Raw genomic sequence first — 27682 nt, forward strand, 5'->3', positions numbered from 1 at the left:
CTCCATCTTTGCTTTATCTGAAAACCTTTCTCCAGAAGTCATTTGGCTTGTTCATGAGGGCAGCTGCAAATTTCAGCCAAGTTTGAGGGTGATGATTTTGGAACAGCGGCTTCTTTCTTGGTTGGACAGTGACGCAGTTCCCAGTTCATGGCAGACTTGTGCTTTAATGGTTCATGGGTTGTTCCTGAACATCCCAACCAGTTTCCTCTTATCTAAGGATGACGGTTTGGGTCTTCTTCCAGACTTCGGCAAAGTGGTGACACATCCAAATAACTTGCACTTACATACTTGGCTCCAGGAGACCTTCCCAAGTTATGTAAATATATAATTCGCCTTTTAAACGTTTCTCCGAGTTCTTTGGACTTTCCCATTAATCTCAGTATTGCTCAAACCAGTGAGTGCTGTCAAACAAATCCTTTTTATTTGGCCAAGAGAAAGTACCAGCTGTAGTAAATAATGCCTATGTGTATGTGTGTGTGAACTTCTAACCCCAATTTTATACTAAATATCAGTAATGATGGTTAAAGTTATGTGTTTTCCTTTCAAAAACAAGGATATTGAAAAAAACTGGCAAAACAATTAGTCATTAATTCATTTACAAAGACTTTCTACAAAGCCAACAAATGGGTGAATAACACTGACTTTAAAATAAGCTTCCTCTCAGCAGTAAAGCAGGCTTGTAAACAGATTACCGAACTGACGTCAGCATCCCGAGCCAGAGGTCACTTGACCAGATGCAGCACCGGTGCACAAAGAGAAAAATCCAGCTCGCTGCCTCAATGGATGTGCTGTGCTCGGCAAGACTGTTTACAGTGCGCGTTGCATAATCAACAAACAGGTAGCAGCTAACTAGTCAGAACAAATCAGACAAACAGAGTAATCCATGGGGTTTTTTTCCCATTGTTTTATTGCTCAGCAGTAAAAAGTACAGTGTGTATACGACAGTACAAAAAATACATAATGTTGAACACTGCTCCACCGTGCCACTGAACATTTTTGTAAAATATCCACTTTTTGAGCGTGCAAAAAAACAACAAGCCCGGCTGTGAGCATCCAATGCGGGAAATATCAATTAGCTGTGTTGTTCGCCATCACCTCTTCACCCGGTGATCTCAGAACAACATCATACAATACGGAGAATCTTCAGCGACAGTAGAGGCAGACAGCATTGATTACTGAATAAAACGGCAGCGATGCAAAAGTAAAAACAAATGACAGAAGGACCACAGATTTAATAATGAAACTAAATATCCAAACGCACTTTTGATTAAATCGCCTCTGTACGTGCTCACAGCATTCTTCATTTGTCTCAGTATATTTTTTTTATTTTTTGTTTTTATTGCCTCTAACACAGCCTTTGACACGGTTTGCAATACTGGATAAACACCCCGTCTATGGAGGGAGACACTTACAGTAGCAAGGGTGGTCTAAATGTTTCCTACAGCAGCGAGGAACTCTTTCTCGCACATGACCGGTAGCTACTCCACGATATACACGAGAGACAAACAGACGGGACAAACGTACAGAGGCACACACAGGAACGGACGCACAAAAACTGAGCTGAACGTCGCACAGAGTCTCAATTAAACTTTAAAGTAACCGTGACATTTGGTTAAAGGGGGCGGCACGTCGCAGCTCGCCTGCTCACACGCACGCTTCAGTGCGCCTACATGCACACGCATACTGATATATAAAGGGCCAACGTAAGGAATTAAGACATCTATGTGGTCCCTCTTCGGAGAAGCTGGTGACGCATGAGGGGGAAAGGCCATTTTAAGTCCGCTCCATTTTTATTGAGAGCTGAAAGCTGCTATTCAAAACTGCTGGATGCTGGACTCCACATCGCCCAAAGACCTGCTCAGACTGACCGATAAGATCCAAGCCTGTATTTATCAAACTGCCAAGGGTTAAAATTCACCTAAAAACGAACTGCAGAACTGGTGAACTTGTGTGTTTCCATGCTATCACTGTCTGCTGCACACCACAGCTCCGGTCTTCACTGTTTTTGACTGTTTTTCTGAGGCTAAGGTGTTTGGAATCATCATCCATGCACTGCTGCCTGCGTCAAAGCCCCTTAGCTGCTATATAATTCCTAGGATGTACCTTAAAGTGTAGCAGCTCTACACCTGATTTCATCTAATGTTTAAATTTCTGTTTAGAATAATATTTTTTTAAAAACCAAAGTGAATCAGTGAATTCATAAAGGGCCCAGCTCCCAGAAACATCTTTTCACTTTAGCGAGTTTTTATTGCTTTGCTTAAACTGTGACCATTAGGTTTAATTCTTACTTTCACAATAGAAACGTATTGACTCTACAAATTAATTTAATGTTAATGTTTTATCTTATGTATGTTTAATAACCAGGATGCCACTACAGCTTTACACCCTCCCCTCAGACCTCCTAGTCCCCTCGCTACCTGGCAAAGCTTGTCTGTCTCTGTGTTTTAGGCCTGTGATTGACTGGCTCCAACCTCTCAGTGAACCTACGCTGGATAAATGGCCCAAAAAAATAGATGGATGTTTAATCATCTTCTTAATTAGAAAATTACCAGATAAAAGAACATACATTTTTAATATTAAAATGTGCTGTACTGGGTAAAATCTTGCAGTTGTCGGGTCAATCTGTGTATCTGACTAGTCTGAGCAAACTGATCATTTGAAAGCCACTCTTAAGGGTTGAGTCATTTTAATGCCAGTCTTTACTTTTAGTTCTAAATGATCATTTTAGTAAGTTTGATAAATACAGGCTCAGATTTCACAACCATTATTCCTCCACATATCCCTGCCTCTCCTCCCCCCGACTTATCTAGGTGCTTATTCAAGTTCAACAGGCTGTAAGTATTCAGGGATTGATTTTAAAGGAAAGTTAAACTTACAAAGAACAGCTTTAATCTTTTTTATAGCACATGTGTCTCTCTCTAAAGCAGATTTTGTGTGGCAACATCCACAGTGCACTCACCATCAAGCCACTGCAAAGAAATAAAACCACATATACTCTGTAATTTTATAAAGACAATAAAAACCTTTATCACAATTAAGCCTTTTGTAGAAAATGTACATCAGAAAAATACGCAGGTGCATCCTCGTAGTAAATAAGCGTCTGTTTACGCCGCTCTTCTTTCAGGTTGCTCTTTGTGTTTGTGATATACAGTATAAAGTCGAAGTCTCTGAATATTTACCACATATATAAAATAGACAAGAACAGCAGGGGGAGAGGAGGACGAGGATCCGCAGAGCTTCTCGCCCCTCTGTGTCTCTATATGGCAGAAGCTTTGTCTCTGTTGATGAAGAGGGTCTCCTGGCAGAAAGGGTTAACCAGGACCACGCTGCTGCCGCTGTAGTCTCCATTGGGGGGTAGACAGGTGTCATGATCCTGCAAAAAGTACATGCACAAAATAAGACGTAGTGAAAAAAAAAGGAAAGGAGGTGTAACTGTTAAACAGCAGCTCTAATTCATGATTCACGCTTCAGGGCTCACCGTTAGCGCACACTCTACTGTATCTGAGTCTCTCTACAGGCGACGAGCAGCAAGTTTAGCGTGGAAGAGGACAGATAAAATATGGGTTTTGTGCACATCAGGGCTTTTAAGGAGATGGTGAACAAAGATATGTGGAAAAAAGCTCAGCGATCAGAGATACAAAGGGGAGGTGGTGGGGAAGATGTAAGAGCCTCACAAGTGGAGGAACAAAAAGGGAGAATGACTCAGAAGAAGGCAGCAGCGGGTGTTAATCTAAGTGCGCTGGGTGATGGTGAGTCAGCAGTAATGAGGTGGTGCAGGAGGTCGTTTTGAAAAAGTCCTTTTTCATCCAATCACATCGAACTACAGGAACACCATCATCATCACCATCATCAGGTTTACAGTCATTTCTGTCATTTTCCTATAGCACCAGGGAGGCTACAGTACGAGGCTTCTGCTCTACGGACACGTGCAAAGCTGTAAACAACACCTGGGTGTCACCAAGGGCATCCTACACACGATCCAACCTCAGCTTCCCTCTCCTGACACCTCCGACAGGCGGCAAAGGAATGCAAATTGAGGAGGCAGAGGAATAAAATAAAGGAAACACACAGAGAAGATAATAAACACGCAAAGAGAGCAAGCAATGGTGCATAAAAATATACGGTTAAAAAGAATAGAGGGGGGAATTTGCAGAGAGAGTATAATATGCCTCTGTTATATCCCATCTTTTCCAACAGATGGCGCTGTCATGCACCTAAAAACAACATATTACACTTTCTGCTTTGAGCTGGACTTGAGCCTACAAAGCCTTATGGGTTGTTTTCCTCAGTTTTGCATAAATATGAATGGGTTAGTTAAAAATAAAATAAAATAAATAAAATTGCATGCTGCCTAAAAATTTCCAAGCCCCCTTTAAAAAGCTTTAGGGGAAGCGATTAGGGGAATGTGTGTAAAAGTATCATCATTAAGTGCAGAATATTTCTAATTAGTGGGAGACAGTAGCTTAAAAATGACCTGGTTTGCAGATTTTACAGTGTAAAAGCCTCATATCACTTTATTAAAACCTGGGAGCTTCTGGCATGGAGCGTGATATCAGATATAATTATTTGTAGAAGCAAAGAGGATACACAGGATTTAAACTGTCAGATAAAAATCTTAGGTCAAATATGTTGGACATCTTGTTATATTTATAGGCAATGTCTGACGAATTATAGGAAAGTGAGTTTACGGAAACTTCATGTAGCATATGGACGACGCCGTGAGGTCAATACTGAAGAATCCAGATTTGTCTTTATTTTGTGTTATGTGATTTGTTTTGTTTCTATGGACTATAAGTCTGGACTGAATAAAGACTGAATTCATGCCAGAACACTATTTTAAACAAACTAATGATATAATACAGTTGGGAACAAGATGATTTTACCAATCCCAAAGCTACTTACAGCAAAAAAATAAGTCGGAACACATGTGCTGAAAGATTAAGCTGTGAATTTACTGAGTAAATGGAAACGCTGCCAATTAGTAGAATTTCTTGGTTCAGAAGATTTCTACCAGAGCTCAAAGCGACATGAGAATTAAAGAGACCAAAGTTTAGCTTGGATTATCCATTTGTTCACAGCAAAACATAAAATACGTAACATGACGGAGAAGGAAAGATATGGAAGACATGTTATTTACCACAAGAAGATGATACAGACCTTTTAAAATGAAAAAGCAGACCTCATCAGCTGCTGTTTTATTGATCTGTGAAGCCTAAATGTGTTTTTCTGTTCTGTAAAGCAATTTTAAAAATAATATAAACGCATCATTGCTTCAAAGATTTTTTTATGTAGTCAAAAATCCTCAACCAGACCAAAAACATTATAAAAAACAGCTCAGTGTCATTTTATTAAATACACATACCCGATCATTAAATTTCATCATTAAATGAGTCTTTCTGATCATTTGAGAATGACTGAAGATCTTTGATCTTTCTTAAGGTATGATTATGCTTTGATTATGCTTGACAGATTTTTGTCTTTTATTCACATTTTTTTGTCTGCAGTAATCTGAAGCACCTGCAGTGGGTCCCACCACTCGTGTTTATGAAACACTGATCTTGGCTTATTAATGCTTTTCTTTTAAACAGATTTAAATATAATGAATGCTTGTTGGATGCCTCAAAAATATCAGAAAATTAACTTTTAATCTTTGGATTTTTATATACTGGTTTCTATCTTTTGAGCATGCACAGACCGATATTATTGATAAATATAACTAAAATGATGCTTCACTAAACGTTTGCAGTCTTGTATGTAATTAAACCTGCTCAGCTGAGGTTTATTGATTACTAATACCAAGTTACTAATAATGTATCAGTGAAGACTACTCAGTATACCAACACTGAAGCCAGTCTTTGAGATTCAGTTGCTGCTGTAAGTTTAAGTGAATACTTGATGTGAAGAACTGTCTAAGAATCAGATGCCCTGAGGAAAAATTTGTCTTTTGCTTGTTCCAAATAGCATCCTCGTTAATCGCAGCGGCACAGCGTCATGCTCAAGTGGCTTCAGAAGGCCTCGGGGCTTGCTGACAGGGGAGATTGGACATGGATCCTCTTGTTGTTTCCATATTCATTAAATGCATTCTGCTGACTGATAGCGAAACATCAAGTAAATGTGCGGCCTCTTTAAGTGCGTGCGGTGCAGAGCAGTAACAGAAAGGCAGCCTAACAGTGTCAGTAGTTTGTACCTCACTCTCCAGAGTGTGTATCTCTCTGGGCAGCTCCACGGCGTGTCTGCTGAAGTAGTCCATGGTGATGGCGTTGTTCCAGTAACTGAGGTTGTTCTCCTGACTTGAAGACTTTTTCTTCCTCCTCATGCAGCACACAGTCAACAGCACAGCTACAGCGGGCAGAGGAAAAAAACGAGGCTCAGCACAGAAATGGGAATAGCTGCTGCTTCAAAAAGCCTCTGAAATCACCCACACCTGCTGCTCGGCAAGAGCCTGTCATGTTTCAGGACAACATGCTGCAGTCGGAAATCAATACTGCAAATTCTGAGCTGCCAGTCGTTCGGTGAAAATATACGAGAAGGCTTTCAGGAATCAGAAAGTAAAAGTACTTCATTTTCAGTGGACTGGAGTGCACAAAATTATATTTTGCCTTGGGTGGAATAGCTTTTCACCAGTCAAAGCCTTTTAAACCAATTTAATTTCATAAGGAACGGCCCTGAAGTGTAACTGGAGGCTGTCAAAAGGGATTCTGGGAAATCTAGGCGCTGACTGAGATAAACGAAGACAAGAAAAGTCAAAACTTAAGAATGAATTAAACTCACTTCAGAAATGTAATAAAATTACTAATAATGGTTAAAATATGCATGTGTTATAACAATGTGATCTACAATATAAAATACTGTGACCTGGTGCGGTGTCATTTTTTTCCAATAGTGAGATGAAAGGATTAACACATAGGCTGCTGCTAAACCATTAAGGGTTGAGCACAAGCACATTAAAAACCAAAAAAAACACAAGATGTTACCTTTTAAATGATTTTCATGCAGCTTTTCTTAAACTTTTTAACAATGGCATGCGTAAGCTTAAATTGGATGAAAGAAGGTGGAAGCTAAATCGATAAAAAACAGGTCACCACAAGCAGGTGAATGTAAAGAGGTTAAATATGAATCTCAAGCCACAACCAAACAAGGGAAACGCACTAACTTAGATATGCCTATCTAACTAAGGCCATTTCCCTTTTTCTTCCCACTCTTTATGTGAAACTACACTGTGGCTTCTGTGGCTTCTTATTAAATATACAAGTGGTATAAATCTTGTCCTTTAACTCTCTGCAGTAAAGCAGACGATTGAGATTCTTTAAATACCAAACCATTTCTTTCAGACAGAATGTGACTCTCTTTATTTTCCAAGCTGCTCTGGTTTTACTTACAACACGAGGACACGAGCACACTGATGGCCAGCACGATCCACACGATGGCCATCCTGCTAAAGCAGATGTCCTTTTGGGATGACGTGGAGTCGATAGCAGTGCCTGGGTTGTGGCCAGGTGTCGGGGTGGTGATTGGCAACAGTGTGATCTGGAAGTTCCCGCTGGTTGTGGAAGTGGGCTCTGAGCTGTTTGCCTGCTGTTCCATCTTGACTGATGTGCTCTTGGAGAAGTGCTCCCCATATGCAGTTGCATTCCCTAGCAGGTCAGTGCTGTTACCTTCAACAGAACCTTGAGACTGACTTTCCACAGTGGTGATGTCGTTCGCTGCAGTGCGAGTGGCTGGCGTGAGTGTTGAATTCTGTGTTGTGACGCCCGTCACGGTGGACAGGGCGCTGGACGCAGTGAAAGTTTGATTCTGTGGTGGGCTCTTGACAGTGACAACCAACTGAGCAGTGGGGGGCTCGTCCACTCCATGCACCTCGCGAAGGGTGATGGCGTGGTGCGGGGATCCTACAGCATGATTCCTGAGTTTCAGGCCTCGTGCAGCATCAGCATCGACTGAGAGCGAAGAGGGGGGCTGCAGGCGTGGAGCATACCGCTGCCCGAGTTCCTCTACACTCAGCTTCTGAGGCCCTGTGTGGTTTGCATCGAGTGCATCCCCTTTTTCTGCTCCAGAGCTGGACAGAGGTGCTAGGGGGTTTGGGGCCCCTATAGCAGCAGATTCCACATCTATATTTGGCCTCTCTGCATTAGGAAATTTAGGACTGCTGCTGCTGCTGGCCTGGTTAGTGCTGACTGTAACTGGGTTATGGGCCCTGACCAATTTGTGCATGAGACTTCTGTTTACAACATCAGAGCTGGGCTCTTTGGGGTGATTCACATGACTGCCAGTGCTCACAGTGTTTGGGGTGACTCTGTCATAACTGGGAGGATCCTCACGAGCTAAGTTGGAAGCTTGGGCAAGCCGATGCAAGTGTAAAGGAGGAAGAGCAGACGTAGGAAGGAGGGCATTTGTGGGTTGCATGCCTTTGGGTGACCATTCCCCGCTACTCGACCCCTCCTGATGCCAGTCCAGGGGTGGAGGTTTGGGTGAGGACAGGGGGCTGCTGTGTGTGACTGCCATGTAGACAGAGTCCTGGGATGTGTGGCTGAGGTACAGCTCCTGTGCTGATGACACCAGTCCTGCTGGCAGTGCTAGGAATGCTAGAACACCTGCAGAAGCAAACAGAATAAGATAGAAATCCTTTTTAGTCTCACGGACTCTTGATTGTTTCCTGTAAAGTTGATTTTTTAAAACTCTTTTCTCCTGTGCATTTTGTTTAGCAAACCTTGATGAAGCTGCAGCCCTGCGGCTATAACTGACTGCTCGGCTGTTTAGTTGAGACGCGTGGCATTGTCTTGCATTCATTATGCTTCTTAGCCTTTAATCTACTGAAGCGTTATGCGTGTCAGTCGCCTAGTTTAACTAGATTGCTTTATTAACTGCATTATTCACTAGAACAGCGCTACTGCGTGTATCTGTGCATGGATAAGGTGGCAGCTGGGATGGAGAGGATGCTTCTCTCCTTGGACACGCAGTTCTCTTGTAATAAAACAGTAAGATATAGCTGCAAATAATATTCTTAGCAATCCAGTTTCTATAAATGTTCTTGTTTAAAGCAAGACATCAGGAAAAAAACAAGTTTTCTCATGTGTAAGTCATTAATTTGTCCTTTCAGACAACATTTAGATTTATTTTTTCACACATTTACCATTGGACAGTCGCACAAAATACCTGAGTAACCAGTAAAGTACCAGATCTATATTAGTTAGTCCATCAGTTAAAACTTGGTTATTTCCTAATTTATGAAGTGTTAAAAAGAGATATTAAAAAATCCCCTCTGTACAAACCTTTGAGTTTGGAATGTCAACAAGCTGAAACTAGAATTTTTAACCTTACTCTAACCAAGGTTTATGGGAAATTATGCACTCTGGTACATTTAAATATATAAGGTCTCATTTGCATATTTAGACATGACATTAAAAAGAAAAAATAGAAAAATAGTAATAGAAAAAGATGATTTTATCATAAAGGAAAAATGCTTACTCTGTTCACCTCTTACACTGTCCTTTGTCATCATAAAATCGAGTCAACAGTCAGATGGTGAAATGTGTCTTGTTAGTAGACATAATGACTTCTAATGATTTTCCTACAATTAATACAGTAGATTGATTTATGACAGTCTCAGTGTCAGTATGGCCTACTTAAAATGCTAAAGCCATCTCTAAGAGCTTGACAGATTTGCTTTCTCAAGCTCAATCCCGTAAGGAGGCTGCGTAGTGACAAGACATTAGCAGGTGCCAGCGGGGAATAGTGTTATCTAGACAGCTAGAAAGTCATAGAGGGAGGAATGTGAAAGGCCTTATTAATTTCCACATTAACTCTCTCCTTTTCACCCCTTATTTATACTTAATCACAACTAATCCGACACATTAGCAGAGTCCCCACTGTGCAGACTCTATATTCAGACAACAGACTACGCAACAATAAATATCATCTAAATTCTTGTCTGGTATACAGTCATAGCACAAAGAAAGCACAACACGGTCTTCAATTTGAAGGTTTTACATACAAAGACATAATAAAAAACATATGGTCCTTAGCTGGTCTTATAATTATGTAAATATAACCTCAGATAAATTACAAAACAAGACATATAACAGTTTCTGAAAACCTAAGAACATCCTCATTGCTTCCAAAGGAATTAAGACTAGGTAGAAGCCAGAAGCTGCTAATTAAATGCTCTCGATTAACTGTTAATCAGCAAGTGTGAGCATCTTTATGAAAGCAGAACATCTTGTGAGATGCTAAGGAGGCACGAGAAGCAACTGGTGCCGCCCATCAATCTGGGAAAGGTTAAAAGGCCATTTCCAAACAATGTGAAGTCCATAACTCTACAGTTAGAAAAAGATTATTCACCAGTGGGAAACATTGAAGACAGTTTACAATCTTTGCAAGAGTGCACATCCCAGCAAATTTACCCCAAGGCCAGACACTACAAAAAACAAAACCCACAAGAACTACATCTCAGATTCTAAATTCCTCAGTTAGCGTGTTAAATGTTAAAGTTCATGAAATTACAATTAGGAAAACAATAAAGAAGCATAGGAAGGCAGAAGAAAGCCACTTTTTTTCTAAGAACATGGCAGCACAGCTTACGTTTGCAAAGTTGCATCTGAACAAACTACAAGACTTCTGGAACGATGTCCTTTGGATGGATGAGACCAATGTGGAGATGGCTGGCCATAATGCACAGCACCACACTAGCCAAAAACCAAACACAGCATATTGGCACAAACACCTAATGCCCACTGTCAAGCACGGTGGTGGAGGGGTAATGATTTGGGCTTGTTTTGCAGCCACAGGACCCGGGTGCCTTGCAGTCATTGAGTTGAAGTCTTTTATATAGTTAAGTAAGTAAGTAAGGCAAAAAATTATTTATAATTTTTCAAGACAAGAATCACAAAGTGTTTCACAAAAAACAAAAAAAATCCAGGGCATTTAAAACAACACAGACAAAAAGTAAGACAAATGCAATTCACAGATCCACAGAGTCCACAGATCGTAGCTGTATTAGCAACGGTGTAACATGCGAGTACGTAGCAGATTTGGTCAGAAGCCTATCTGCGGCGTTTGAACAACCTGCAGACGTTCCAATGAGTTTTTGCTTAGACATATAAACAATGAATTACAGTATGCTTGGCCCAATGCACAATGCACAGCAGCAAATCTGCAGAAAGGATGAAAAAGAAAAGAATCAAAGTGCTGTAATGGCCAGTCAAAGTCCAGACCTCTACCTGACTGAAATGCTGGGAACTTTAGAGACAGTAGAAAGTACATAAACAAATGCCTGCGAAGTACTGAAGCTATGGTGTACAGAAGAGCGGGCCAAAATTCCTCCACAACTATGTGAGAGACTGATAAAGTAATACAAAAAAACAATTAATTTAAATTACTTCTGCTAAAGGTGCCTCTACAAACTACCGAATCATAAGTGGTGTTTAGTCTTTGACACAGTGCTTCTCCAGTTTGTCTTCGTTATTGTTAAATGAATATGACATGGTGTGATATTTCATCCGTGGTTGATCATCTGAGGTTTATTTACCTTATTTTAAAATCTGTTAAGGACCAGATCGACTATATCTTGATCATTAGGAATGAAACAGGATGATTTCTTTTTAAAAAGACTGCACGTTAGTGTGTTTTAGTCACGGTTACTGAAATAGGGAAGCGATTAAGTTGGTCTGACACCAACCACTGGCTTATTGCTTCAAGGTTAAGACCAGCATTACTTAACATTTATCTTAATGACAACAAATGCCACAAACAGACCATTATCAGTGTGAGATCACTCTTCAACTTCTCAGTTGAAGAGTGATCTCTTTTCAGTGCTTCTACTCAGTAATGGATGTCTGTGAAGCTCCATTACTGGAGCTGACCCAAGTGCCACAGATCGTGTCTGTGGCACTTGGGTCAAATGTCATTTCTTCCGTCTGTGGATGTCCAAAGTAGGAATGTCGAAAGATTCCCTAAACACTACCACTGAACACTCAAGAAATAGTGTATTCGATAGAGGTCATATATTTATTTGCTGCTGATAAAGTGGGGTTTTATGTTGTTTTGTTTTTTGTCATTAATAAGAAAGCATGTCAGCTTATTTTAGTGGCTCATTTGAATGTTTCTACCAGTTTATGGACAAAAATCGAGTGCTGTGACACATGCGAATGAGCTCTATCAGGCTTTAGTGGGATCAGATTTGACTGATTACACTAACGTGCAATCATTCACAATCTTTTATTAAAAACTGGCTTAAAGATTAGATGGAAAAAAGGAAAATACAATATGTTTATTCTGTTTAAATCTTATTCAATTTTTATGTCTATTATAACCTTACTAATATGAAATGGTCATGCTGATGACAAACGAAAACCTCAACAAATAAAAATGGAAAGGGAAAGAAAACAGCATGTGTACACAGGCAGAGCTGTAGACCCTCAAGCAAGTAAATTTGAGGTTAATTCATTAAAAAAATACCTCAAAACACAGTCACGAGGTACTAATATGACTGAGAGGTTATGGCCATCATTAAGGAGCAATGGAAAAAGACAGAAACAGAAATCTGGATAGAACGTACAACAAAGAGCTGCAGTAAGAGATCAAATATTATTAGTAGTATAATTTATTCGCCACTGGAATATTTTTTCCATTTTCTTCCACGAGGGGTTTAAAATACACTCGGGCAGAACCCCAAAGCACTGACTATTTAAACTCAGCCTCTAAATCATTAATCATATTCCTCCATACTCATTCACACAGACTTGCAGGAGAGAGGGTCCAGGCACTGCCTTCCATTAACCAGGTCTGTCACGTCTCTAATCCACAGAGCTCGCTCCAGACCAATGTCTGGGGAGACAACACGCGGGGTCATTGTTGATTTATGGATGCTCTATTTTTCCTCAAATTATCTTTTAAGCAGGAGAATAAAATGCAGCCTGTCAACTGTAAGGTGTTTAGTCTTTTACTGATGCTGGGTAATGTGAATCGTGTGCATATTAGGACAAAAATCAACCTCCGAAACGAGGCCGAATGACTGAATCGGGACGAATTAAATAGTGACTCCTTGGATAGGAAGGTGTAAGATGTCTCCGTGCAAACTGAAACCACGTAGATGCAAGAAGGCTTTAAATAAGGAGATAAAAGAGGTAACAGAGGCCGATTAAGAGAGAGGATGTTTATCGTGACGGGGTCTGGCTTGAGTCATGCCTTCAATCAGTACACAAGCCTGGCTGTCACAACCCGGCAACCTGACACTCTGCTGCTGAATAAAACATAGCGTCTTTTTATAAAGTTATGTCAGAAATGAACAAACTAAATGCATTGGCACAGATTCTCCCGGCTAGTTCAAACATGGGCTTCTCTGATCTGTAACCAGCATGGAGATTAATATTCATTTAGGACTTTGCAGTTTAGTCGAATTATATTTTATTAAACATCACATCTAAAATGTGAAAAGGGCCAAAACTGATTTTTTTTTTTTTTTAAAGTTAGCATGCACTGATGTCTGACTGCCCAAATATTAATTAGTGCAGGACACAAAATGAGGTCAACCTTTAGATTCTGTTTTAGAGGTGTGGAGATTTATGATTTATTAGCTTTTCTGAGTGACGCTCTTTCTGATGTAACCCTGACATTTACTTTTATAATTACTGGGGACCAGTATGGGACCAGTATGCTTTTACACTGGTGGATTCTCATATTAAACGTGGCTAAAGGTTCAAATATTAAGGTCAGTGTAAGCCGACCTGCTGTAAACACTCTACACTTGGCTCTGTATGATGTCAAAGACAGGATTCCCTTAATGTCGTCGTGTCAGGTGCAGAGCTCTGTCCTCCAGTGAGGGGCAAAGAAAGTTGGCTAAAATGGATCAGGTGGCCAAAGAAGGCAGCAGGCATGCTTCCAATTCTGTGATCATGTGAGATGAAAGAAAAAAAACATTACAGGACTCCTTCAAGGCTCTCTAATTGAAATTAGTTTTGTGTGGCAAGGTGTTTCAGTGGCTAGCACTACTGCCTCACAGCAAGAAGGTTCCTGATTTGAGTCTGTGGCCTTCCTGTGTGGTTTGCATGTCCTCCCTCTGCCTCCATAGGTTTCCTCCAACTGTCCAGAGAAAATTTAACTGGTGATCCTAAATTAGCCATCGATGGGCAGAATCAGAGCTCTGAATGGTGCAGAGAAATGATACGTGGTGGAGTTTCTCACCGAACCAGAAGAAGTATAACTCAATAGAAAGGAAATAGATTTATTTGGCGTGACTGCATGAAGAGTCACTGCTGCTGAGTTTCTTTGAAATACATTTTCTGAACACCACAAGGCAACTTCAATTTAGTGGCATTATATTTAAAAGAAGACGGGCATCTCCACAACAGTTATCTCCAGATACCAAAAAATATCAAAACTGGACAGCTAGCAACAAAACAATTCAAGTAGTGCCAGAGGCCAGAGGAAAACAGATATTCGATTTTGTGGGGAGCAGTCCCCCTAACCTTGATAAATAACCCTGTGTGCACAAGGTAAAAACAGTTATGAGACCCCCATGGCAGATAACTTATGCAATAACTTATGCTATATTGTGGCTGAAGCTTTGCCTGTGCATAATTAATACATTATTATGAACAAGGTGGTGGATTATACTGTAACACTAAGAAATCAATGGGCAGCCACCAAAAAGGCTTTACTGCACCTCAGCACTGATCATTGAATCTGCAGGTCTCTGCAGGAGGAATTCTTACATTATACAGTCTGTCATTTTGCTTTGATGACTGTGCTGCCGAACACGTCGGTCAAATACAGTTTAAATCTGGGGATGTCCACAACGCACTCATCAATCCATTCTGCTAGTTTTAAGGGTTAGTTTGCAGTGATCCTCACAGCAAATGAGAGCCAACAGGTCCCCTCATTGTTGACTGCTTTGGATTTTTACATTTTTTTTATATTTTTATGCAGTATAGCATAAACTGACTTTCTTATTAAACAGTGGTGTGTTTGTGGTTTGAAAAAAAAAGAGCTGAGACATGAGGAGCACCTCCAACGTCTTGCTTGTTGCTGTATCCCTACAACTGACTCTTCTGTGTTCAGCTGAAGACTAAAAGTAGCAGCAGTTAAATATAAAAGCATACAGAACGACACAGGAAGGAAAATGTCAGCACTCCAACTGATGGTTTAGCCTTATTGGGCAGATTTAATAGGAATAAAATAAATGGAAGATGGTGACGGGCTAGTATGTTTATTCCTTTCTCTCTGAAATAGACTTTATGTGCAATGCACCCTCTGACGTCTGCTTTACATAAACCCAGATTGCACAGGAAAAGTTACGTGTTTAAAAACAGGAAATATAATAATATAATAAGTGAGTTATCGTGTTTTCTGCCCTCTGCTACACCTGTATCTTTATTTTTTTCTGAAAACAGGAAATCCACCTATTCCTGACCTGTACAGTCTGTGTTGTTGAATTTCTGTGTCTGCAGTGATTACATGTACCTGCTTGTCTTTACACATACACTGTGCTGCACACTGAGCCAAATGGGTGTAATTTGTCAGGACGGCTGTGTGTCCGGCTGATGGAGAGAGAGTGTGAGCAGGCAGAGAGCCTGGACTGGCCTCCACAAAGACACATAGAGGGGTATTAACAAGAGAAATTATTGAAAAGACCAGGGAAGTATTCTGAGCTTCACAGACATCCATTACTGAGTAGAAGCACTGAAAAGAAAACGAGAATACGGAGTGCAAAGAGGGAAAAAGGGTGGAAAATGTGCACGAGTGGGCCTGATCGTGCACCTCTTCCTGTGTGTTTGATCACGCTAAGATGTGGACAAAAGCAAAAAGGTTAGACATGAAAAACTGAGCTGGAGCAGGGCACACAGAGAAGCATTTGTCATAGTCAGCGGCACCCGTTTACTCAGCATGATTTTTCACCCTCGTGCATGTTGGCTGTTTTCAGTCTAACATGATATTTTCTCACAAGCAGAAAAACACCCACAAAAGGAGTCAGACCACTTTCAGTGGCGATGATGAAAGAAGGAGTGAGGAGGCGAGTGCGGAGTTTGAATCTTCGCTGGTGAACTGAGGCTTTTTCTCCTTTCACGAGGAGGAGCCCGTTTATCACTCGCACCAACCTGTTGCCTTCGCTATCTATGTCACTCAGCCGATCACCATCAAGAAAAGCACATGCTAATATCATGAAGACAAATAACGGCCCGGCTAAAACTACTGCGAGACTGTGCCCTCGTTTATTTGACTAATGGTGTCAACCTGTTTTCCATTATCAAAGCGCAGGGTGTACAGAGGCAGAGAGGGAGGGAGGGGCAATTTATGCAAGAAAACCTGCTGAATTAGGGCTCTTTTGAGTGCATAGGAAAACCGGTGACATTTGCTGAAGTCCTCCATTGAAGCCACGAGGGACATCAATAAATCATGTTGCAAAGCAGGCACCTGTGCGCTGATCCAAAGCAGGCTTTGTCCCACTACTCATTCACAATTAGATTGAGAGGCCAAAGCCTCTGACACCCAATCTAAAGTTACACTGTGATAACCTAACATTTGCTCCTGAAGCTGAGGAATCCTGCCTTATGTTTTGAAGCCACTCATAAGCTAAGACTTCAGTCCCACGGAACAATAATCTTCAGGTGCAGTGCATCGTGAATCTTCCGGCTTAATCAATCATACCGATGCACTTAGTGTGCGGCATGCAGGCTATCAGTGCTTATGCACTAGCCTGGCTGCATGATCAATCCTAAAGGGGGGGCTACTCGCAGAGGAGGCTGGGATATTTATCTTTCTTTCCAGGGGTCACCTCCTGCTACGTGCGACGGAGAATGATGTGGCTATGACGTGTACGGCGACAATCTGCCTATGAAGCGGGTTCTGGAGGCAGGCTGGTTGTGCCGTATCTTCAGTGGGCAGCTGCCAGTGCCACTATTCAAACTGGAGGCTCTACAGGAAGCCAAAAATAGGAGCTGCAAAATCATCCATCAATAAGGCTCGTGAGTCGTGGTTCGTCAGGCTGTACTTCTGAAATCCTTCTGTTCTGTCATCTCCCTGCTCAGCAGCATAGCGGGGAGTAACAGAACAGTATACGCAGGGAACAAAAAGCCTAGATTCAATGAGAACCTAGACCAAGGTCAGGTTTATAAAGAAAGCGAACTGCAGCGCAAAGTTGCATTAAGATAAAATACCTGACAGTACATTTTCTGTCTATTTTTGCTCTGGGTGCTGTTAAAAATAACTGTATAAGCAGTCTGCCTGTTATCCAATAGAAAAATAATTTGGGTGTAAACTGAATCCTTAGTTAATCAGTTAGGATAACATTTATTGATACCAATACTATTTTAACTTTTAACTTTTCTGTCAGAAAACATTTTTTGTCTCTAAACAAAGTACAAAAACGAACACCTGTGATGTGATTTGTGACTCTCAACGCTTTATTTAATACTTGAGAGGAAATAGATGAAAAATAAATATAAATATCAGTTATTTATATTTCCCACATAACATCACGTCACAGACTATTTTAGCTCCAGACTGTGGTGGTTCTAAACTGTCTTATATAGACAGTAGTTACCAAAATTATTAGATTAGAAAACTGTCAAAAACTTTGACAAAACTGAAAATAAGATTTTTATTTATTAGTTAAATAATGAAGTGAAATCATCTTTTTATACCCAAATATTGTGCTCAATTAAAGTCAAAAATTAATCAAGCACAATATTTAACTAAATTTTTCTCTTCAGGAATGCAAGTAAATAACTCTAAGTTGACATCTTAATAAAAATAATAATAATTTGCTTAACTATACTATTTACAGGTATATATATTTATATATTCATTTATAACTACAATATTTATATTTTTCCATTAAAAGTATAATTTCCAAACCCTACTTGTGGATTAATCACAGAAATGTCAAAAATGATTTTGATAATTACCAATACTGGTACTTTAGGGCAGCTGTGGCATAAACCTTACATTTTGTGCTGGTCTAATACGTTTGTTAAACTTTGTATTTTGATTTGTAAACCAATAATCTGTCTAAATTTTCCTAGTTTCCAGCTTAGATAGCAGCTGTTTTACTTCAGAATTTCAAGAACTTGGTACATTTCAAAGGTTTTACTCCTTCATAAAAACCTCTTCAGAGCTTTTTGGTGTCAATTAGAATAAAAAAGGTTGAGCTGACATGTTACATGTCGCTCCAACAGGCCGATGACACGTGCAGGTGCACAGTGCTGTGCACGTCTGAGGATTACCCTTTGATGGCTCTGTGATCCACCTCTCTCATTCCTGTCATTAATTAAAGATGGAAAACCATTTACTGTCACACCGACGGCCACTATAGGATCACCAGTTACACTGACAAGTATCTTTGGACAGGTTCAAAACTAGAGGCTTTTGCTGTAAGGTGACTGACGCACCACTGTGCTGCACAGCTATTTGTTATATTGGTTAATTTAACTACACTATTAAGGTTATTTAGTCTTCTCTGCTTTCTACCTTCTCTTAGTTTAGTCCAAGGTAAATGGACTGTAATTTATACAGTGCTCTTTTACTATCACTGTGAACCCAAAGCTCATTTTACACTGCAAGCAGAATCCACACACACATTTCCAATCTTCACCCAGGTAAACATCAGAGGGTACTTGGGGTTTAATATCTTGTCCAAGGACCGTTTGACCTGAAACCCCGGGGTGTTTCTGAGGTTCCTCCTTAAAAATGACAGGCCCAAAGTGAATCAACTGTTTCTCTGCGATTACAAGCTCTGTGTAAACTATATCGGTATCAAAATAAAGCTGACACTTGTGAGACTTCATGAGCAGTGCAAGCAGAGGCCATTCTGTCAAACTAACTGAGGATAAAACACAGAAAAGTATAAAGGAGTTTTTCCTGGCTTGGAAAATTTGATGCAGTAGATCCTTTGGGGTTCAACAGGTTAACACAGAATTTGGGGGGATTGAACTGCGAACCTTCCTAATAGTAGGCAACCTATTCTAAACTCTAAGCCATCATAACTGACAAGCTTTTGGGGGCAATGGGTGGGAGCTCTGTGACTGGAACAAATAGAATTACTTGCACTATTGCACACTATCCACACATCTGTTAACCTATTTTTATTTACAAAAACAAACAAAGAAACAAAAAAAAACAACAACTTCAGAGCAATTTCAGATTCTAAAGTCGACTTCTACAGTTGATTGAGCATAATTAGACTAGACTAGATTAGACTAGATAATTAGTCTTGATTAGACTTTATTGAAAAAGTGGTAAATGGGCTAGTTCTTTGCTGAATAACGCTTCTCTACTCGAACAATTTAAAGCACTTTATATAACATGCCTCACAAGCACTTTTTTCTGTCATCCACACATTCATACTCTGATGAATGCATCGGAAAGCAGCAGGGTTCAGTATCTTGCCCAAGGATAATTAGGCATGGAGAGCCTGGAGCACTCTGGGACAGAACAGCCAACTTTCCAATTAGTAGATGGCCTGTTCCACCTCAGGAACAACAGGCTAAACCACAGGGAAAGTCACAAAAAGTGACGAGAAAAAAGTATTGGTACCAATTTTTGGTACTTTCACCCGCTTGTGAACAATTCCCTTGGAATCACAAGTTCTTTACAATCAAGCTGAACAAGCAACAAAAAGAGAGCCGTTGTTTTTTGTATTCAAATGGTTTTTTTAATACATGTAAATGAAGTAAGTTTATTACAACCTCCGTGTCCTAAAGAGTGACTAAAGGTTGAGATCTCTCTTTCTTTATAAGAGGTGCAGCAAGGGTTTTTTTTAAAGTGTTGTTAGTCAGAAATAATGTCCGTGCTGCATTAACAACCATAAATCCACAAGCAGATTGTTTCTTTGTGATCTCACTGAATAAAATCATTAACCAAAATGTCTGATATGCAAATGTACAAGAACTAAAGGGAATTACTGTATGTCCACTATGTCTCGTAGTCTAATGGGATAAACATGCCTAACCGCTGGTTTAGAAGCTCCAAATCACTAAACCACAGCCCATAATTAAAGATGTCCTCCTAACCGCCCAGCCGACCCTCCGTGGATCATATTTAGCCTCATTTATGCTAATAAAAACCACTCCACGGTAGCAGACAGCCCTCTATGGGATTCCCCTTCAATCCTCTGGGGCAAACGAAGATGGCTTTATCTGCAGCTCTCATCAGAATACCAATGAGCCCATATCACACCACGCCAGCACACACACAGCACGGCTCGTCTCCCCCAGTATAAAATCAGTCCATATCTCAACTTTTGAGGAATAAAAGCTGACAGAGCCGAATCAAAGTAATCATAAAGCTTAAGAGAAGTTTTGTTAAAGGTAGTCAAAGCCTTTAATTTAAAGCTTTGATGTGCTGTCACAGAACCACAGAAACAGATCGGATCCATCAGCTTCAGGCAGACAAAACCCTTTATCAGCCGAGAGCTGTCTGACTAACTGCTGCTAAGATTGAATTATCTCGCCTGGACAGCGAGCCATCAGCCCCGACTGACTTCAGTGGACCCACTGCACTTCTGTAACAGTTTCTAGTAGGCCTGCTGTGGTACTACTTCAATGTGTGCCACTACAGCTGCTATCATTGGTTACTGTACTTACGATACCACCAATATCTGCATTAATATAGTTGGTAATAATAAAAAAACAAATAAAAAATAATAAAATAGAGTCTAAAACTATGAAGAAGTTTCACACCCCAGCTCCTCTGTGATTACTTCTTTTGAATTTGACCAAGTGGCCGCCTCTGAAGTTTAATAAGTTGGAGTTAAAAAGTGGCCGAAAGCTCCAGAATTGAGAATAGATTCACAGAAATGTTGTAAGAAAAGTAAAGATCATTCCCAAAAGTGTGCTTACATTATATTAATAGAAGACAATAAGCATAAAAAAGCTGTGATGAGTATTGCTAAAGCATATAGTTAGGTCTGGATCAGGTGACCCTGAATCCTCCCTTAGTTATGCAGCAATAGGTGTTTGCTGCTGGGGGATTCCCATGATGCATTGAGTATTTTCTTCTTTCTCACTCACTATGTGTTAATAGACCTCTCTGCTGAATCACACTTCTTATTAATCTCTGTCTCTCTTCCACAGCATGTCTTTATCCTGTCTTCCTTCTCTCGCCCCAACCGGTCGCAGCAGATGGCCCCGCCCCTCCCTGAGCCTGGTTCTGCCGGAGGTTTCTTCCTGTTAAAAGGGAGTTTTTCCTTCCCACTGTCGCCAAAGTGCTTGCTCATAGGGGGTCATATGATTGTTGGGTTTTTCTCTGTATGTATTATTGTAGGGTGCACCTTACAATAGAAAGCTCCTTGAGGCAACTGTTGTTGTGATTTGGCGCAGTATAAAGAAAACTGAAATAAAATTGAATAGAATTGAATTAAATCTTAGTAAATCTTGAATTTCTCATAAATGACTGGACTCGTGTTGTGATTCTACCATATGACAAAATGCCTTCACAAATCATGGTTTAGTCGAGAATTGCCATCCATCAAAAAGTGAAAAGCAAGCAAAAACATCAAATAACAAACAAACCAATGAAAAGAGGTTCGTTAGCGCATATACAAGTCATGAAAGTTCACCAGAGGCTTCAAACCACACGTAATAACTGGCAGGAAATCACTTGGATCAAATAAGATAAGATTATTTCCATAATCCCAGTGAGAGATGACATCCCTAATATAGCCATCTCACACGCACAGCTCCGGGTGTAAGTACAGATGCTCCACCCACCAGCTTTGTTTACGAGGGGCAGCCAATCAGAAGTAAGTTGGCTATAAAAGGATGAACTGTGAATTATGCAAAGCGCTGATAGTGGAGTAGCCCAAGAATAACAAAGTCGAGCTGGAAATCAACATAATAAGGCCCCTCGGAGACAAGCTTAAGATCAAAATCGATCTGAAGTCTGTTTCATAAATGAGTGGAGCGGCTCAGCAGACAGATGAAATTGGGGTTGTACTGGGAACCAGATTGCAATCAGTGAAACAGAGTACAAGGAGGTATTTTAGAAAAACAAACCGCCACAGTATATAAAATTCCAAAGGAGAAAAAATGCTGATATACTCACTAAATGCTAATATCCTTTTACTGCATCTATTTGCCCCTAATAATGCTGCAGTCCACCTCCTGCTGCCGTTACACCTCCTTCTGCCCTTTAATATGTATGGTACTTCTATTCAGAGTTACACTGAGACGTTTTCAAAATGTTTTTTTTTGTTCTGCAGCCCTCCTTTGTATCCGCAAGATACTTACTTTCACACAAAGGCAAAAAAAAAGGCACATGCCATGAGAGGAATCATGTGCCTAAAGCTGCTCAGTTAATCAGGAAAGCCACTCATTTTAGAATTAACATTTCTGTGACTCACAATAGAAGCTCAAACTTAGTATGAGCATTGAATTAGCTTGTCAGTTTGAATCTGTGTGAAAGGGCCTTTCAACTGTACTGCTGGGAAGCCGTTTTTATTGCTACAACTGCTAATCTCGCTCGTGACTTGGAAAACAAGAAAAATCCCAATATTCTTCATTTTGGAACGACATATGCATGCGTATAAATAAAGTGGCATCTTTACAGTAGCACAAAGAGACAAATTCCTTTGGTTTGCTTCTGGGTGTGTGCCAGCAGATAGATGAGGCACATCCTCTGGGACCTGTGGGACGGTCCCGGAGAAGGCTTCGATATGGGCAGGGCGGTGGAGAGGCGGAACAGGGAGGTCTGCAGATGTGGGCTCAGAGATAAGCGGCAAAGCTTGGGTAACAGAATAATGGCTTCCTGTTTGAATTTGAATTGTTTGTCAGCTTACAGCAGCTTTGAACGGGGACGTGTTTATCTGAGAATCTGGTGGAGAGAGAATGCGAAAACAAGAACAACAAAGGGTCCTTTTGCTGTTTACTGGGATAATGATTTAGCTTCGTCGAGTGTGACAGCAGCACCGCACCTGACAGGAAGACGAGAGATTAAACAGGAAGTTGTCTGGAATCTGGGCGGAGCGCTGAGCAGCAAATCTGCAATTACACAGAGTCACAGACGCTGACAGCGTCTTTGAGAGAATTTTGGCATATTCACTTTGATAGTGGCTTTATAAAGATGACAAAGTACCCAACAGCACATTTCAAAAATACAAGACAAGAAGAAGTCAGATGGGAAGATTTCTCAAGCCCTGTGTACTCATTTACACGTTGCTCCAACTGGCCTTTTCAAATTTTTATTTATTCTAGCTTTGGAGGCAAAAACTAAATTTTCTATAACAAATTGTGAGTCTCAGTTGTGTCATATGTGTTCTTTCAGTACAACATGGTCATAGTAAGTAGTGCTGATAAAACTTTCTTCTCCGACACTCACTGTACCGTTATAATATGGGATCATCTGTCCCAGTTCTTCTCTATCTGAAGCATCCCTGTTCATGCCTGCAGCCTTGAGATGTTAAGGCACATCTGTCTCTAGCAGATGGCTCATCCAGAGAGAGAAATGAGAAACAGATACAAGTGGGTCTCTCGTCTCTGCACACTTGATTGGGGAAACTAATGGAAAAGTAATGCGCCCGAGGAAATTCAGGGCTGGACTCGATCTCCAACTGAATGCATGACAGCAAACTGAGCTTTAGATTTACCAGGACAAATTCAAAAATAAAATCCACACAAACCTAGACGACAACTTCAACTCAAACTTCTCCTTTTCAGGTTAAACGGCTGCAGGGTGACCTCCCTCCACCTCTGCACCAGCTTAAAGCACTCAGCTCACAGCGGTCTAGTCCAAGTTTATCACTTCTGAGGGATTGAGGAAGACTTGTCAGACAGCCTTGGGCTCCAGTGCCCTGAGGTGGAGCTTGGGGGTGAATACCAGATATCATCAGCCCTTTCAGCTAACAGTCCTGGAGCCTGGTGGGTTTCAGTGTGACCAACATGTTCCATATTCATGTGACATTCTGCGGCGGTAGCCTGCCAGAACTTTGTACACCGGGCCTTGATTCTATCCTGTGAATTTAAAACAGCACGGACCTAAACTATGACAATAACTAAGGGGATCCAGCACTGTATGTACAGCATCTGATGTCCACAAACAGGGGATCCCTGACGGAATGGCCTTCAGCTATAGAGGAATTTATATAAATAATTTTCTTTTCTTTTAGAAGATAAGTTGCCAAGAGATGCAAGACTTAAAGTTAGAGAAATTATGAAAACACTGGAATAATTCACTGGCAAGCGATAAAGAAAGCTGCATTCTGGTAATTACCACATTACAACAGCTAACATCTGGAAAACGTAGATTTTCTCTGAACACTCCAATATAACCAATTTGGGAATAGCAGCATATATATAAACTGTATATCAAAGATGGTAGCCCCCTTGACATTAACTGTTGGTTAGTGAATTAGAGTTTTAAGGATTTTTATTTTGTAAATTCGCATTTGCTACATTGTCCACAAGTCCACATTTGGATGATAGGGTGAAGTGGTGGTGAAGTTATCAGCTAACACCAGACTCCAGACTATATAGGGCCATTACACAGAAATGAATACATGTTAATTAGTGGACTGGACTGCTTCTTGTATAATGCTTTTCCACTCTTACTGAGCATGCAAAGTGCTTTTGGACTATGAGCCAAACTCAGCTGCTCACACATATACAGACATCAAGCATTTGCATAAATTGCCAACCAACAACTCAGGATTGAGTATCTCGCTCAAGGATGCTTCGACATGCAGACCAGAGAAGTCTGAGAGTGACCTTCTGATTTTTGTATGCTACTTGGTGGTAGGATATAAATATTCAAAATAATATTTTGAATGCTATTTTAATTAAAAAGGTTTTAAAAGCAAAAATATAGTGAAGAAGTCAAATTCAGTCACTTGAGCGGTGATGTGACTGAGCAGAGAGCTAGTGGCTATACCCATCTGTACTTAATAGAGGCCGTAAAGCTTTGATACACTTTCAATAAATTAGTCTTTTTGTGAACATTCAATGTCCATTGAAAATGTTAACATTGGGAGTCTATAGGGAGAGCCTCTAGTGCCCACTCAAGCAAGTGCAGCTTTAAAATGACTTAATTTTTCAGTCCTCTAGGTTAATGCTTGACTCCAAACCATTTTTTGCTTTCATTTTATCTTCACCTCTATGTTTCTATGTTAATGCTCCATATAAATCAGGCATGATAAAGCTGCAAATAAATAACCGGAATATTTTAGAATAATTTAAAAAATGGTTGCTTTCTTCAAAACCAACCAATCTTTCTGTTTTGCATGTGAAACGTCGACTGGCTTGCTGGGCCTCCCTTTTAACCCCCCACAGGCTTTACTCACTCAGCAGCTGGCAGCGCAGGACCTGTAGGCTTGTCTTCATGGTATCATGTGATCCGGCTCCTCCTCCACAGTGCTCATGGTTCTCTGAGAGAAACACAGCAAAAAGAAAGCAAGGTGAGATGAAACTCAGGGCTTGGATATCAACTCGCATTTAAATGATCGTTAAACGCCAGTGTGATAAGCCGTGACTATGTATGGATAGCTTTTAGCAGAACAGACAGGGAAAAGGACGAGATCGCAGATAACATCGTCCAGCTTAACCTTGACAGCTTAATCCTTGTAATGACTGCCACCCAGCAGTTACACCTGTGAGAGCAAATGAATTACATATTTCACAAATCCAGGTAGGACTGCAGTGGTGGTCAGCCTCAATGGTCGGGCTTCAAATCAGCATTGGCATCCTGCAGGCTGTGCTGGTCAGTAAAACCAATTATGGGGCATTAAACATTGACCAGTGAGCCTTGCTCTGAGACAGCCACTGCGTGTGTGTCAGCGAGACCAGTACCCAAGGGCGCTCTTTAGGAGAATGACTCACTGATGGCCTTCTGCTAAATAAAAGGCCATATACACACACATATCTCCATTCACCCCCGGAGGAGTGTGCGTGTGTTCATGTTTGCCTCCTTTTGTGGATATGCCCCCTCCAGGTTTAGGGCTCTGCTTGCGGGCAACCTGTGCTTCTGTGGGAGACGTGTGAGATAAGAGGGACGGATAACAAAAGCACACTTTATTTCCCATAAATGTAGTCCCACTCAGAGAAATGAAAAGAGACAACACATTACATCTGAGTCATCCAGTTTATCGCTGTCACTGGAGAACATTTTAATGCTTGTAAACTAGTAGAGACCATAAATCTGAATGCAACCTTAAACAATTTTATAATTTATTAAAAAGACTGTTAAGTAACAGGTAAGGAAGCAACAGATACATAAAATAATAGATACATAGATGGATGGTTTTTGTAATATATTATATGACATTCAAATATTTAAATTGCATTACAGCTGTGTTGTTAGAAGGATGCTTATATTGATTGACAGCCGGGTGCTGCTAGCTGTCTGCTAGGCTAGCAAACAGCTAGCAGGTGTAATATCTTAACTGTGTTTGTTGGTGTCATTTTGAGTCTTTTTAATGCAATTATCTGACAAATAGCATGGTTTACCTTGTAGTCACTGTTGCTAACAGACTGTTTAAGAAGTCTGTGCTTCAGTTTTATTTGATTAGTGTTTTAACTAGCGTCAGTTAGCAGATGTGATGCACCTGTATAGATGGACACAGCTTGCTAACCAAGCCTGCTAGTGTTAGCTAAACATTAGCAGGCACAACATTTACAGAAACAATCCTAAACAAGAGAAATCAATGGCTGGAGCAGTATGGCTAAAGTTTTAAATAGAGCCTATATGTGGGATCAAAAAATAAATATATATTGTAAAACATACACACTTAGCATTAGTACTCCAGTACTGTTAAGAGACTGGAGGATTAAGAGTAGCTCCTGCAGGTACAACTGCCAGACACAAAACGTGGCAGGAAAATGTAACTTGTTAAATTTAACAAGGGGAAGTCATAAACACGAAATAATGGAGACAAGCTTCTATCTAATTACAAACAAGGAAAACAACTGCAAAACTGTAATTCTCCCGGCTCTATTTCCATGTTACAAAAGACAAACATAGACTAAAACAACGGGTAAAAAGAACATAATAAAATACGCAACTAAACAGGCTATCGTGACACATCATTAGATGACATAGACTCTCAATTTTGCTCTCTTTCGCAATGTTTAGAAAATGAAAACAGAGACACTCGCTGCTTCACTGCTCTTAATTCACAGCTTTGACTATAATGATATGAGCTTGGTTGTAATGGGCTGCAAGAATACAGTAGTAGAAACAGCAGAAGCAGCAGAAAATGAGTTTTTCAGATATACACGTATGAAGAAATGGAACTAGCTACAACAGTCCCAAACCCATCTTCACTTTCATATGACCATGAGTAGGGATGGGTACCGGTATCCGGTGCCATGATGGCACCGGTTCTGACATAAACGGTAGTAACCAGACCGAAAAGCAGCGCACATTTCGGTGCTTTATTTCGGTGCTTTTTTTTCCTGAGCTGTGATACACTTTAGATTCTAGCCAATCATTTTACGTTTCCGAGGATAGTAGGCGGGTCCAGGTACGTACGTTCTTTTAGAGCAGAGCTACAGATTAAAAATGCCCAAGGCAAAGCGGTCAAAGTCTGGCTGTACTTCACAGCAAAAGATGCAAACTCAGCAGCCTGCAACAAGTGCTTTAAGCTGATACTGTGCAAAGTAGCTAACACCTCGAATCTGATGAAACACCTGGCGATGCATAGCGTTTTTTTTTAAAAGCCGAGAAATGCACCGTATTTGATGGCAGCAGCAGCCGTTCTTCT

At 40.6% G+C, this 27682-nt stretch overlaps 1 protein-coding gene across 3 annotated transcripts in view; it reads right to left on the bottom strand.

Moving 5' to 3' along the window:
- Positions 1 to 1261: 1261 nt before the first annotated feature.
- The window catches only part of tmem108 (transmembrane protein 108), a 57663-nt gene continuing 31242 nt past the window's right edge, over positions 1262 to 27682 (bottom strand). For all 3 annotated transcript variants that reach the window (XM_084939634.1, XM_084939635.1, XM_084939636.1), the window contains exons 2-5: positions 25265 to 25348; positions 7380 to 8591; positions 6188 to 6339; positions 1262 to 3373 (exon numbers count right to left, since the gene is read on the bottom strand). In XM_084939634.1, coding sequence (XP_084795760.1) covers positions 3257 to 3373; positions 6188 to 6339; positions 7380 to 8591; positions 25265 to 25304 — 1521 coding nt within the window. In that variant the 5' untranslated portion in view covers positions 25305 to 25348 and the 3' untranslated portion in view covers positions 1262 to 3256. The remainder of the gene's footprint in view (positions 3374 to 6187; positions 6340 to 7379; positions 8592 to 25264; positions 25349 to 27682) is intronic.

The sequence above is a fragment of the Perissodus microlepis genome, chromosome 9 (assembly GCF_051167445.1).
Source record: "Perissodus microlepis isolate ML-2025 ecotype Zambia chromosome 9, ASM5116744v1, whole genome shotgun sequence".
NCBI classification, from domain to species: domain Eukaryota; kingdom Metazoa; phylum Chordata; class Actinopteri; order Cichliformes; family Cichlidae; genus Perissodus; species Perissodus microlepis.